This window comes from Otolemur garnettii, unplaced genomic scaffold (genome assembly GCF_000181295.1).
Source record: "Otolemur garnettii isolate 467f Iridium unplaced genomic scaffold, OtoGar3 scaffold00026, whole genome shotgun sequence".
NCBI lineage: Eukaryota > Metazoa > Chordata > Mammalia > Primates > Galagidae > Otolemur > Otolemur garnettii.
The window spans coordinates 3,665,753-3,678,535 of NW_003852421.1; the positions used below are offsets into that span (position 1 = coordinate 3,665,753).

The 12,783-nt window shown below is 46.0% G+C and overlaps 1 protein-coding gene across 1 annotated transcript in view; it reads left to right on the forward strand.

Moving 5' to 3' along the window:
• LY86 (lymphocyte antigen 86) overlaps positions 1-4,154 on the forward strand; it is a 63,598-nt gene extending 59,444 nt beyond the window's left edge. Inside the window, exons 6-7 of the mRNA XM_012804224.2 lie at positions 3,288-3,295; positions 3,736-4,154. Of these exons, the coding sequence (XP_012659678.1) occupies positions 3,288-3,295; positions 3,736-3,819 (92 nt within the window). The 3' untranslated portion in view covers positions 3,820-4,154. The remainder of the gene's footprint in view (positions 1-3,287; positions 3,296-3,735) is intronic.
• Positions 4,155-12,783: the final 8,629 nt, after the last annotated feature.

Here is a 12,783-nt window from a genome sequence, read left to right on the forward strand (position 1 = left end):
GTAGTGGGCACTTAAAATTGCTTGACACATTGGCTTTGTCATTTTGGTGTTTAACATTTTACACACCATTGAACCTTTGGGGATCCTCTGGATACAACCTCTTCCTGAAAGGAGTGCCAGTGTCTTGTCCAGCAGGACTGCCAGTGTCTGTGAGGACTCCCTCTGGCTTTCACTGCTTGCTGTGTGTGGGAGGCAGCTGCATGCACGATGAGATTCATGCTTGCGGAGGCTGGCCGTTCAGAGAAAGGAAGACACACAAAGCCCTAGACTTCAATGTCCCCCTAGGTACAGCCTTTCACTGTTACTCGTGGGCCACCACCAAATAAATATGATACATAGTAATAGGCCCACATCCTCAGCATTTGCTGACAAGGCTCACAGCCAAGAGTAGAATTTTCCAACTAATTCCTTTTATTCAAAATAATGTGACTTTACTAAATGGCTGAATTCAAGCCGCTCTGATAAGAGCAGCTAAGAGAATCTTATGAAACGTGAAAAGGATTGCAAAGAGGTAATCATTTTAAATGCTTTTGTTTTCAATCTTATTCATTCAGTTCTCCAAAGCATGCATGTGACTCAAGAAAAGGGTCTCCTTTTCCATAAAGAATCTCTTTAACATAGTGTGATATCTGGGCTTGTTTCCTTTCTGTCCCTAAGTCACAGTGCCACATCCATACCATCTCAGATCTCTACTCCTGCTGTTCCCATAGCTGGGAAGATTCCAGCCTTCCCCTTCTGGAATCCTCCAGTGTTTTCTAGTCAGACCTCAGTACAACACAAAAGTTTTGCAAGAAAACTCAATCTCTCTTTAAGTCTAGAATATAGGACTTAAATTATCCCAGGTAGCCTTTTTCTTTAAATCTTTTCTTTCCTTTTTCCTTCTGAGCCCCAACTAGAGACTGACGTAAAATTTGCTAACAATTGATTTTCATTTTGCTTTGTTGGCTTTTTTTTAAAGCTAGTTATCCTTAACAAGTATACGAAATAGAGAGGAAAAGGAAGCCTTAAAAGTCAGAGAATCCTTTGGAAAGAAAATTGACCAGAGATATAAAAAGCTTTATTACATTTGGAGGACGTGAAATACTGGAGTTCTTCAACCAATAACAGTGCTCCAGGTGGTAGTGTCCAGTGTGAGGGCATCATGCCTGTTACAAAGGCAGCTGGAAGCTTTGCTCCCAAGATGAGATACCTACACTGGCCATAGACCAGCGCACCCAGCCTGCCAGGCTCAAAAACTTCACTTTCCTAATACAGGACAGAGATCGTTTGAAGCCATCACCTCATTTCCCATCCTCCACTCAGATCCCCCTGGGATGAGCTCTGGGCTCATGGCAGTTCTTGAGTGACTGAAAGCTTTCCTCTCACAGCTCAATCCTCAGTGCTTTGGGATCATTTTCCTTTTAACTCATCCCATGCCTTGGTCCAGATTGAAGACCTGCCCGGTAGCCCTGTATCTGTCTATTGACTGCTATTGTCTGAACTGGAATTTAGAGACTAGGGGGACAGGGGTCCCAAAGCAATAACTGGTAGATATAACATGTATCACCAAGGCCAGCTTCAAATTCCTAACTTGCCACCTCAGTGTCCTCAGCAGTAGAAAAGCTGCTACACTTTGTCCGTTATCAAGCTCCACCTGCCTCCAGACCAGCATGGTTGCCTAATAACCATACCCTAATACCAGAGTCTGTGTATCCATGAGTCATAGTCCAAAAACCTCCTTATCCCTAAACCAGAGTCCGTGTATCCATGATTCCTAATCTAAACCCTTCCTTCACATCCTACAGCATCTTCTCCTAGGCTCATAAAGAAATAATGGAAAATTCACTTGGTTTTCAATAATTGTGCAGGGTGTGTACTTAAATGCACAGAGAGATAAAAGAGAAGTAGATGAAGATGGGGAGGAGGATGAAGATGACACACAATCAGAAATTTGAGCCAGTCTTTTTTTTTTTTTTTTTTGAGACAGAGCCTCAAGCTATCCCCCTGGGCAGAGTGCCGTGGCATTACAGCTCACAGCAACCTCCAACTCCTGGGCTCAAGCAAGTCTCCTGCCTCCGCCTCCCAAGTAGCTGGGACCACAGGCGCCCGCCACAACGCCCGGCTATTTTTTGGTTGCAGCCATCATCGTTGTTTGGCGGGTCCGGGCTGGGGATTCGAACCCGACACCTTAGGTGTACGTGGCTGGCGCCTTAGCCGGTTGAGCTATAGGCGCCGAGCCGAGCCAGTCTTTATGCATAATTGATTCTAACTTTTGCATGGCTTTGGTTAAATTCCTAACACAGTTTCCAAAATTACAGCTTCTCAATATTTGAACTAGAAGATTATTGCGAGCCTCTGGAATCATAGAGTCACACCCAAGCCCTTGTCCAGAGCAGAGCCTGGCTCTCTCCAATACTGTTTCAGCGTTAGGATGTCCACTCCCTTCTGAACCTCAGCAAATTGCTAGAAAGTTATTCTCTTCCAGCAAAGGCCACCATTCATGCAACTTCTGTCCAGTGGTCTGATTGATTCCTTCTCCCTGGCAGAGTGCAGACTACACCCCTTTCCTCCTTTGGGTGACAGGCAGTTCCAAGGTGAGCCGGGGTCACCTGTGCCTCCTTCTCCTCAGTCCCTCTGCTCTGCTGGCCACACTCGACCTCCCCTGAGGCTTTTCTTCTCCAGATCAGTGTCTACTAACCTGTCAGCACCACCTGGCTAATGAGACGCTAGGGCAGAAAGCAAAACAGACGTGGGTCCATACTGCACACTGGGATCTTTCTGCGACTCCTCACATGGCAGAGCTCTCAGGTGGTGCCTTCAAAGCTAACTGTAAACAGAGGGAGCCCTCTATGCAGTGTCAGTGCCAGAAAGGAAACCTGACAGGTGGCGATACATTTTGTTGTGGAGCATTTTGGTTTTGTGCTGTTGAACTGTGCTCCCCCAGCGGCCTTTTATGTCTCAGAAAATGACCTTTCTCCTTCCAGTTGCTCAGGCCGGCAGCCTTGGAGTCACTTTCACACCATCTCTTTCTCTCCCACCCACTTGGATTTCCTCAGCAGATCCTATCTGTTCTTCTTTTGAAATCTCTCTGAAATCTAACACCTTCTCCCCCACTCCACTCTCCACCCCAAGTTACTTCATTACTCACCTGGATTACCACAACCAGTGCCTACCTGGTCTTTTCAGCCCCAGCAGCCAAATGGATCCCGCTGATACACACATCAGACCAGGCCACTCCTGGGGGGAAACTCTCAAGATCCAAAACCCTTTCAGAGTGGAAACCAGTGTTCCCACCATGGCCTGTGAAGTCCCAAGGGTATGGCCTCCTGCATCTCCCTGGCCTCACTTCCTCTCCCTCCATGGCCTCCCTGCTGCCCCTCCAATCTGAAGGTGCCAGCCCATAGTAGCACTGAGCACCCCAGAACCCCTTCAGGCCTTTGCCTCTAGGTCACCGCCTCAGCAGGGCTTCCTTGACCACCCTACTTAAAATAGCAAAAAGCCAGCACTCACCTGTCCCCCCGAGAGCTGCCCACCCCTTCCCTGCATGAGTCTGACCACCTTGTAGTCCCCTACGGTGTGGATGGTCATCTCTCCCAGTAAGACAATAAGCTCCACGGCAGGAGAAGAGCTCTTTCTCTACTATCTCCAGTGCATAGAGCAGCACCCCGCACCATGGAAGGTGCTCAGTAGATATTTGTTTAGTGACTAATTGCACTGTGGCTCACAACCCTAACACTTTACCTGTGTTGCTTGCAGGGAGAATACCAGGTTTTGCTGGAGGTATACACTGAAAATCGTTCCATCGTGGCCTGTGCCAACGCTACCATCATTAGCTCCTGACGGTGGCCTGTAGCAAAAATCACAGCAAGCTCCATCTCAGGAGAACTCCTGGCTCCTCCGGCTGAACCAACCATGTAAGAAGAACCAGCCCAGGATGGGGAGAGCCCTTACAAAGGACTGCAGCTGCTAATTTTAGCCCCAGGACCAGATGGCTCCAGACTCTACAGATGTAATGAAGCCCCCCCACAAATTATCTGCTTCTAAAGAGCCCTTTGGTAGTCACTAAGCCGTCTCGAGGGTCAATCCTTCTTCTCTAATTAGTCCCCTCACACCAGACTCACCTACTTATCAACTCCTTAGAGCACCTGCCCACAGTTATTGAGAATAAAAGGAGCCAGCCCGACATTGTTCATTTTGTCCTTTGTTCAAAGAATCTTAGTACAGTGCTATAGTTAAAAAGTCATTTCCTCCAGATGCTAGCATGGCATTAAGCAGTTCTAAGAACTCCAGGAAGATGACAGCCTGACTAAAGTTAGAGCACTGAGAAAGCATGCCCTGCCTCTCCCAGGCAGGCCCCCCACCCCTGGACCATGATGGCCACGAAGCTGATGCAACCTCACAGACAGTGATAACAGAGCCTCACGCACCCAAACTTTCATCTCTCCTTCATCCCCAAAACCTGACCTCAGCACACGACGGCACTCATTACTGCGTTCACCAATTCACTCAAGAAGTAACTGCTGGGCTCGGCGCCTATAGCTCAACCGGCTAAGGCGCCAGCCACGTACACCTAAGGTGGCGGGTTCGAATCCCCAGCCTGGACCCACCAAACAACAATGACGGCTGCAACCAAAAAATAGCCGGGCGTTGTGGCGGGCGCCTGTGGTCCCAGCTACTTGGGAGGTGGAGGCAGGAGACTCGCTTGAGCCCAGGAGTTGGAGGTTGCTGTGAGCTGTAATGCCACAGCACTCTACCCAGGGGGACAGCTTGAGGCTCTGTCTCAAAAAAAAAAAAAAAAAGTAACCGCTGAACCTTTTGTGTGTCAGGCACTCGCCTCTCAAGAAATGAGCGAGTTGCCCATCCTTTTGCCAGAGCCATTTCAGAAGCCCCCATCTTCTCCTCTCACGGGATGTGCAGGCCACACAGTGGGCTCCACATCCCTTTTGCCACCCTGGGCCCCCCTGCCCTGCCCTCTCCTTCCAGGGCCACTGGGCCTAATCCTAATGTCTGGCTCTCTTGCTCCTTCTGGAGTAGGATGGGTGGGTGGACTTTATCATTTGCAATCTTTTATAGTCAGAAAAGTGCTACTATGTTAGAAATTAAAAGAGCAAGAAATTCCATAGTTGAAAAAAATGTTAGTTGCTACTGATGACTACATATACTTAATTAAACCACTGGGAACAGCAGGCTTTTAATGCTTGGTGAATCTGAACTTTAGAATCAGCACCTGGCTGGGCACAGTGGTTCACATCTATAATCCTAGCACTCTGGGAGGCTGTGCTTAGGGAGGCTGTGCTCCTAACCTGATGCAGGTTAGGAGTTCTAGACCAGCCTAAGCAAGAGTGAGACCCTATCTCTGAAAAAAATTAGGAAAATTAGCCCAGCGTGGTGGTGCGCTACTATAGTCCCAGCTATTCAGGGCAGGGGGCAGGAGGATCTCTTGAGCCTGGAAGCTTGAGGCTGCAATGAGCTATGATGATGCCACTGCCCTCTAGCCTGGGCAACAGAGCAAGAACCTACCAAATAAATAAATAAATAACCAACATCTGAGGTGTTCTGCGATATAAGGGGGATATTATAGGAGCATCCTTACCTAGGCCTATGGTGCTCAGGAGAAAAGATGCACATGGCCATGTTAGGCTCCGGAACAAACCTCTGAGTACACACAGGGGTGATACTGTTATGCATGGAAACAGCGAAGGATTGTTACCCCCTGGCCATGTCTTCTATCTGGGGACATCCACCTGCTCCTTTTTCAATAAGCATCTGTAATAGTAGTAAAGGCCCTAGGTAGGCTCTGTCCTCACAAGTTCCAACAGTGCAGGACAGCTGTCACAGCTTTCCAAAGGCACCAGCAGAACTCAACTATTCCCTTTCCAGTCCCTTTGCCCTCTTTTTTAAATTGACAGTTTGTATGTGTGTGTTGTGTGTGAGAGAGAGAAAATGGGGGGGGGACATATCAGAGGCTATAGGTTTGGATAATATGGAACAGATTACTAGATCCTAGTTACAGCTGAATACACTAAACACACGAGTACATAGCAGTCTCACTAAGGACATGATTTGAGAGAAAAAGAAAATGGTTCTTTGCCCCAAATATGTTCTTTTTTTTTTTTAATGTCTTGTAAATTTCACCTTTCGTTTCATTCCAGTAAATTAAGAAAGTATTGTCATGTTCAGTAGTCTCCTACTAAATACAAACAGCTCTGGTAGGAGAAATGCCAGCATCGTTATTATTATTGAACACCCTGGCATAACGCAGAAATATAGATCAGGTTTGGGTGGCAGCCCTGGGAGCAGGGCATGTTGGATGAGGTGAGAGACTCCCAGCCAGGCTCTCTCAGGGCAGCCAACTGTGTGGTGTCTGGGGCAGGGTCAGAGGGCCCACACAGTCTACAGAAAAAATGTAAACGGATTTCTCGCCTTATGAAGAGAATTGCTGCTGTTTCAAATATTGCCATCAAGAATTCCAAACATTTGTCCTCAATAAACTTCCCTAAAGGAGAAAAAAAAAAGTAACAGTTTGGTTCAGACTTGTATCATGCTGCAAACTCACAAAGATCTCTTTTGAAAACTGAACCACTCCAATCATTTTGGTGTCCACTGGCCCTACTCTGTATGTTAAGGGAAATTTCAATCCTTCTGTATGGAACTGTTTTTTTGTTTGCTTGTTTGTTTGTTTGTTTGTTGTTTTAGAGACAGAGTCTCACTTTATTGCCCTCAGTAGAGTGCTGTGGCATCACAGCTCACAGCAACCTCCAACTCCTGGATTCAGGCAATTCTCTTGCCTCAACGTCCCTAGTAGCTGGGACCACAGGCACCCACCACAACGCCAGGCTATTTTTTTTGTTGCAGTTTGGCTGGGGCCAGGTTTGAACCCACCACCCTTGGTATATGGGGCCGGCGCCCTACTCACTGAGCCACAGGCACTGCCGGTTTGTTTGTTTTTTAAAGGAAATTCTAGCTTTGTTAGACTAGGGTCCAGGCAGAATATAGAAGAGCCCCTTGTGACAGTGATTACATCACTGAGAACATTTGGCTATGACTAACAGAATGCAACTCAACTTGGTTTAAATATATGGGAACTTAGTTAGCTCCTGGGACTGCCAAGCCCCGTGGTGGTTCAGACGTCAGCCAAGGTCTCCTGTGGAGGTTCATGCATCATCAGCCCTCCACGTGCATTTCTCTGCCATTCTTCCACCTCAGGTCTCCCTGAATATTTGTTTTACCTTTAGGCAGTCCTATAATAGCAAGTTGTTTCAGTAGTTGAAGATTTCACATCCACACTATCCACAGCACAGTGTGCTAGAGATACTTTTACCCAAATCCTTGCTATGCATTCTGATTATAGTGGCTTGGGTCATATAATCACTTCTGACCAGTAACTTTGATCCTGTCCTGATTGGCTTGGTCTAAGTCACATGCTCCATCCCTAAGCCGAATCACAGTTAGTTGCCCTGAAACCACACATTTGGAAATAGGAAGAGTTGTAAACTTGCTCTCCCTTTACCCCTTTGCAACTCCTCCTGTTTCCAAATTATTATTATTATTATATTATTATAGAAGTCAAGGGCTTGTATAGAATTAGGGCAGTTTTTGAGTTCTAGTTCTCTCCTAACTATTCACTGGGCAAGTGACTTACACGCCATAACCCCCAGTTTCCTCATCTATAAGTGACAACTGTAGCATTACCTTGCAGGTGTCTTGGTGTCTTGCAGAGAAACTATGAGAATTAAGTGAAAGAAAGTATGTAACATACCAAGAACAGTGCCTGGTATGTCATGCAATAAAAGTGAGTTGTTATATGTCAGGGTGAGTGGGTGTTCACCTGTAGAGCTAAAGCTCCTTTTCCTAACTTAAGCTCTCTTCTCCTCCTGTATTACTGGAGCAAACATTTGTAGAACCCTCACCCACAACCCCACATTCTCTGTCCTGAAATGGTTCATTGGCATCTTGATTTCTTCTACATATAGATAGTTTTATTATACCTGGCATGAAGACATGTTCCCTGAGTTATATTCTTGGACCAAGAACTCTGAAAAGAATTTAAGGGAAACATTCAGGTAAAATTTCCTCCAAAATAGAAACAGTGTAACCAGGCTAAAAGGACCTATGAAAGAAAATGGTTTTCTTAATTAAACTTCTTTCCTGCAAATGAAGACACACATCCAAGACGTGAAGAACTCGATGTAACATCTGCAAATGTAACAACTATGTCTGTCTTCAGAAAAAAATGACCCGAAATAGCTAGTGAGAAAACAGAAAGGCCACATGCTGATTACAGCCCCTCCTCCTTAGGGAGGGGAGTTTGTCATCTCAGCAGTCCAATTTCAGATTTGAATGGGCTGTATTTTTCGTAGCCAGTAAAACAAGCTTCTCTGTCTAATTTCCCAATCATTTTATCAGATCTAGTTTCACATCTAGTTTGTATGCAGTAAATGCCTTCGGGGTTCTCTTTGGAAAGGAAGCCTTCAGCTGCCTTCAAATGCTCCAGGCTGAAATATTCTCCCCTCCTATCCAGCTTTCCTTTCACATGTGTGACAAAACCAGATGTTTTCCTCCAATATCTCAGTCTCATTGCTGCTAGAGATAACAGCGTATGCATGAATGTTTCTTTAGCGAACAACAATGATTCATTCTGCCAGCCAATATTTTTCTGGTTTTCCCTAAAGCCCAACCGAGGATGGAAACACAGAAAACATCCACGCCACTGGAGCCTTGCTCATTCCATTGTGGCTTTCTCTCCTTTTCTTCCACTGAAAGAAAATTTGAGAAATGGCCAGAGAATATTATTGAGAGGATTGAGAGGGGTGTAACAAGGTTTCCCCAGGCTCATGAGCTCAGCTGGTGTTCAAATCCATCTGATTCCAAATCCAGGCTCTTTCTACCTGATGTTACCTGGGCCATTTGGTTACAGACTATGTATAATAATAATAAAGGTAAAATTTATTGTGGGCTGGCTGAATTTGTTAACTCAAGCAGTAAATAAGCTATTGTTAAACCAAGGGTTAGATTAATGCATAGATGAGGGTACTGCAGACAGAGGAGATGATGGGTGTTTAAGGAGTGCTGAACTACTGAGTTTCCTGATTCGCTCATGCTCTTCAATAAAAACTGTGTTCACTTACTATCCAAACCACAGGATGGATGGGCAACCAACATAGTTTGGCCTTTTCACTTTCAGCTTCCTTTCCTTTCCTTTCTATTCTTTCTCCTTCCTTCCTTCCTTCCCTCCCTCCTTCCCTTCCATAACTATTCAGTGCCTAATCCTTGCTGAGGACTGTATTTAGCACAATATGCAGAATATAAAGTGAATAATATGTAACATAATCCCAGTTTAATGTCACTTCACCTTCTGGTTCCATGGAGGGTTCAATGGAGGGTTTTGTGAGGACAGAATGGATGACGGGGAAACAGTCAGCTGGGGACACCTTTATATCTGCTGCCATCAACCCAATGAACCCAATGGGAGGAAGAAAAGTATCAAAATTGTCCTATGATAGAGAGAACATGGTAATTAGCAAAAGAGAAGAACTAGGCACTGTGGCTTTGAGGGTGTGTAACACTAGGCTTGGCTTCATGGTGGAGGGAGCCAGTGAGCTGGCCCTTGAATGTAGGTTGGGACACCGGAGATGCTAGTGCCCTCCTGTGACTCCTTGGACATCAACCCTGGCGTTGCTTCCCCAAGGACAGGGATACCCTGCATTTCTGCTACCATCAAGCAATGACCTCAGTTTCAGACTACATAAAGTATATATTAATAATAAAAGAAAACGTCCTCAAAGTGCAGGCTTTTCTGTGTATATGCAATTGTGATTCCTGATACTCAGTGAATCCGCAAGTGTTTCTTGAGGCTTACTGCGGACCCAGATACCCTATGACTGTTCTAAGCCTGGCCCCCTGCCAAGAGCACTCTGGTGACCCTTCTGAACAACTGCTTTTGTGCCCTTGCCTGGCCAGAGTTTATTCTTTTCATCTAAAATGTCCTTACCTCTTTTCATGTTTGACTCATGTGGTCTGAGTTCTCTCCAGGGGTGGAAGTTGGGAAGTTGATCCAGTGAGTGAGGTCCTATGGAAGGTTCTGTGGAGAGTTCCCTGAGGATGAGATGGATGAAGGAAGGATAGTCGGCTAGAAAAGAGGATTAGAACAGGGAGGCAGCATCGGAATGCAGGACCAAAGCTAAGTAAAGGGAGCAGAGCACAGGATCAGAGAATCAGGAGCAGAGAGCTGCCATCTTGAGGGGTATGAGCAGGAGGTGCCACCAGATGCCAGCAGACAGAGTGCCCACAGCAGCCTGGACGTGTGCTGGGAGGTCCTGCCCAGCCACCAACCATCTGGGACTCTCTGCTCTTCAGCTTTCTTTTCACATTGACTTTCCAGAGCCTGATGTAGTGCTCAGTAAAAATACTCACAAGCCATAACTTTCACAGAAACCAGGAAAATGATCTTGTGACTTTTCTTCCTCCCTGTGTTTTTAACATTTCCTACCTAGTGTTTGACAATGACTTGAAAGGTTTTGAAAGACAGGTTAACTCAGAAACTTCCCTACCTGGTCAGCTGGTGTCAAGTCCAACATGGCCTCATCCATGGCTCTTAGCAACTATTCCCCTGCTAGCCAGGTGGCAAACATCATATCTGGCATCATTTAGAAGAGAAAGGTTCTTATTTCTCCTGCCTATTCCCCAGACACAATTTTTTATTATTATACTGAATTTTCCCACTCCTGTCTCCCAAGGTACCAAACTATTTGTCTGTGTTAATTTGGTTTTGTTTATTCTGCCCCTTTATAGGTACACCCTGCGAGCTGTCTGATATCCATTTTTGTTTCTTTTTCCTTTTATTCTCTTACTTTGTCACCCCCAGTAAAGTGCTATGATGTCATAGCTCACAGCAACCTCAGACTCTTGAGCTCAAGTGATTCTCTTGCCTCAGCCTCCCAAGTACCTGGGACTACAGTCACCCACCACAACTCCTGGCTATTTTCTTAGAGATGAAGTCTTGCTGTAGCTCAGGCTGGTCTTGAACTTAGGAGCTCAGGCAATCCACACACCTTGGCCTCCCAGAGTACTGGGATTACAGGTGTGAGCCACCGCACCTGGCTGATTCTTTTTCCTTTTAAAACTGACTTGCATTGTTCAATGTTGCATGTGTTTTGACTTATTGAAGTTCCACAGTTACATTCCAGCTTCAAGAATCTTGGGATCAGATGCAATTCACTAATGGGAAAGCTTGGTCACACCCACCCTTGGTCTTAGACACTCATCACCAGAGACCACTTAAAGCTTGAAAAGAGTTCTAAAAAATAAATCATTAAAAATAAACATGCGTTTTTGAAAGAAACTGATTTTCACCTTAGTAAACAACACCATGCCATTCTCTTCTGAAAATTTCTGAAGTGATGATGTTGGCATTGTGCTATGGGCAAGCTCCCAGGGACAGAAGGATGGCCTGGGGTCCTGTTGCCCCTAGGATGTTGGCAGAGGCCCCTGGAGATAGAAGCTGAAACCAGGAGCTGATGTTACAAGGGATTCAGAGAAACCTTAGGGCACCTGCAACATTTTGTGGGGTCACAAGAGGGAGCACAAGAGGGTGGGACACAGCATGGCTTGTTCTGGGAATCAGGAGGACCCAGTACAAAGGGGAAGGAAGTCAAGCCAGGCCTGGTCACAGGCACCATACTGTCCCCACACAACACTAGCGAGGCTCTGCCGACATGGAGCTTCAAAAGCGTGGATCGCAGCCAAGGAGGAGGGTACTGAAGGATGAAATATGAAAGAACTGCTCTTGAAACTTCCAGCAGTAACCAGGGTTGAGGACAAGGAGAGTCTAAAGAGATTCTGTAATATGGAGGGAAGGTTGGGAGCTGATGATACTTAATAAAAGTTATTACTGCTAAAATGTCTTCATATGAACCCATAGACTGTTGGCACATAAGAAATTCCAGTTTCTCCAATGAACAGGCTTTCCCTCTCCCCCTCGGAGCCACATCAGAATGGAGACCCCATTTTCTTACCCTGCACTCCACCCCAGCTCCTTCTGTTTCCCCCACTGCCATCTGGATGGCCATGTGGATCTACTTGTGATGCCTGCACTGTCCCTATATCATCGTTTTCCCCTCCGCTCTCAGACAGACGGGCTGCATTCCTCCTATTGTGAGCAGAGTCTCTTCCTCACCTTCTGTTCGCATTCTGGGGGCACAGCTCCTGGGCCCCATAGCATACCCATTTACCTCACTCCCAAGGAAAACTGGAGCAGGGGGTGGTTCTAGAGGAGAAGAAACTCCAAACTCAAGTGTAATTTGCAAAGTCTCAGACATTTAAACATTTGATGAGAATGGAATTTGTAGAGAATGTTGTCCTAGGAACCCAAACAATATTTATAACTCACATTTATTCTCCGATTATTTAGAACTTTATTGCATCCTTGGCTTTCTAAGCTCCACACAAAACAGATGTAGCCTCGACTTCAGGTGCATAAGCCAAAAGCCACATAGTAAGAGTTCAGGGCAGGAGGTTAACTGGGAGGTGGAAATGTAGCTAATGACATGGGAGTCACATCAGGGTTATGTAGAGCCAGGCTCCAGTCGTGTAGCAGGAATTCCTTGGCAGCTTTCCGACATGTACAATGACCTTTTTTTTAAACAAACAGATTTCTCATGAGGGAGTCAATAACATAGATAGTACCTTTGTGTAAATTAGAAAAAGCTGCCCTGGCTCGGCGCATATAGCTCAACTGGCTAAGGCGCCAGCCACGTACACCTAAGGTGGCGGGTTCGAATCCCCAGCCCGGACCCGCCAAACAAC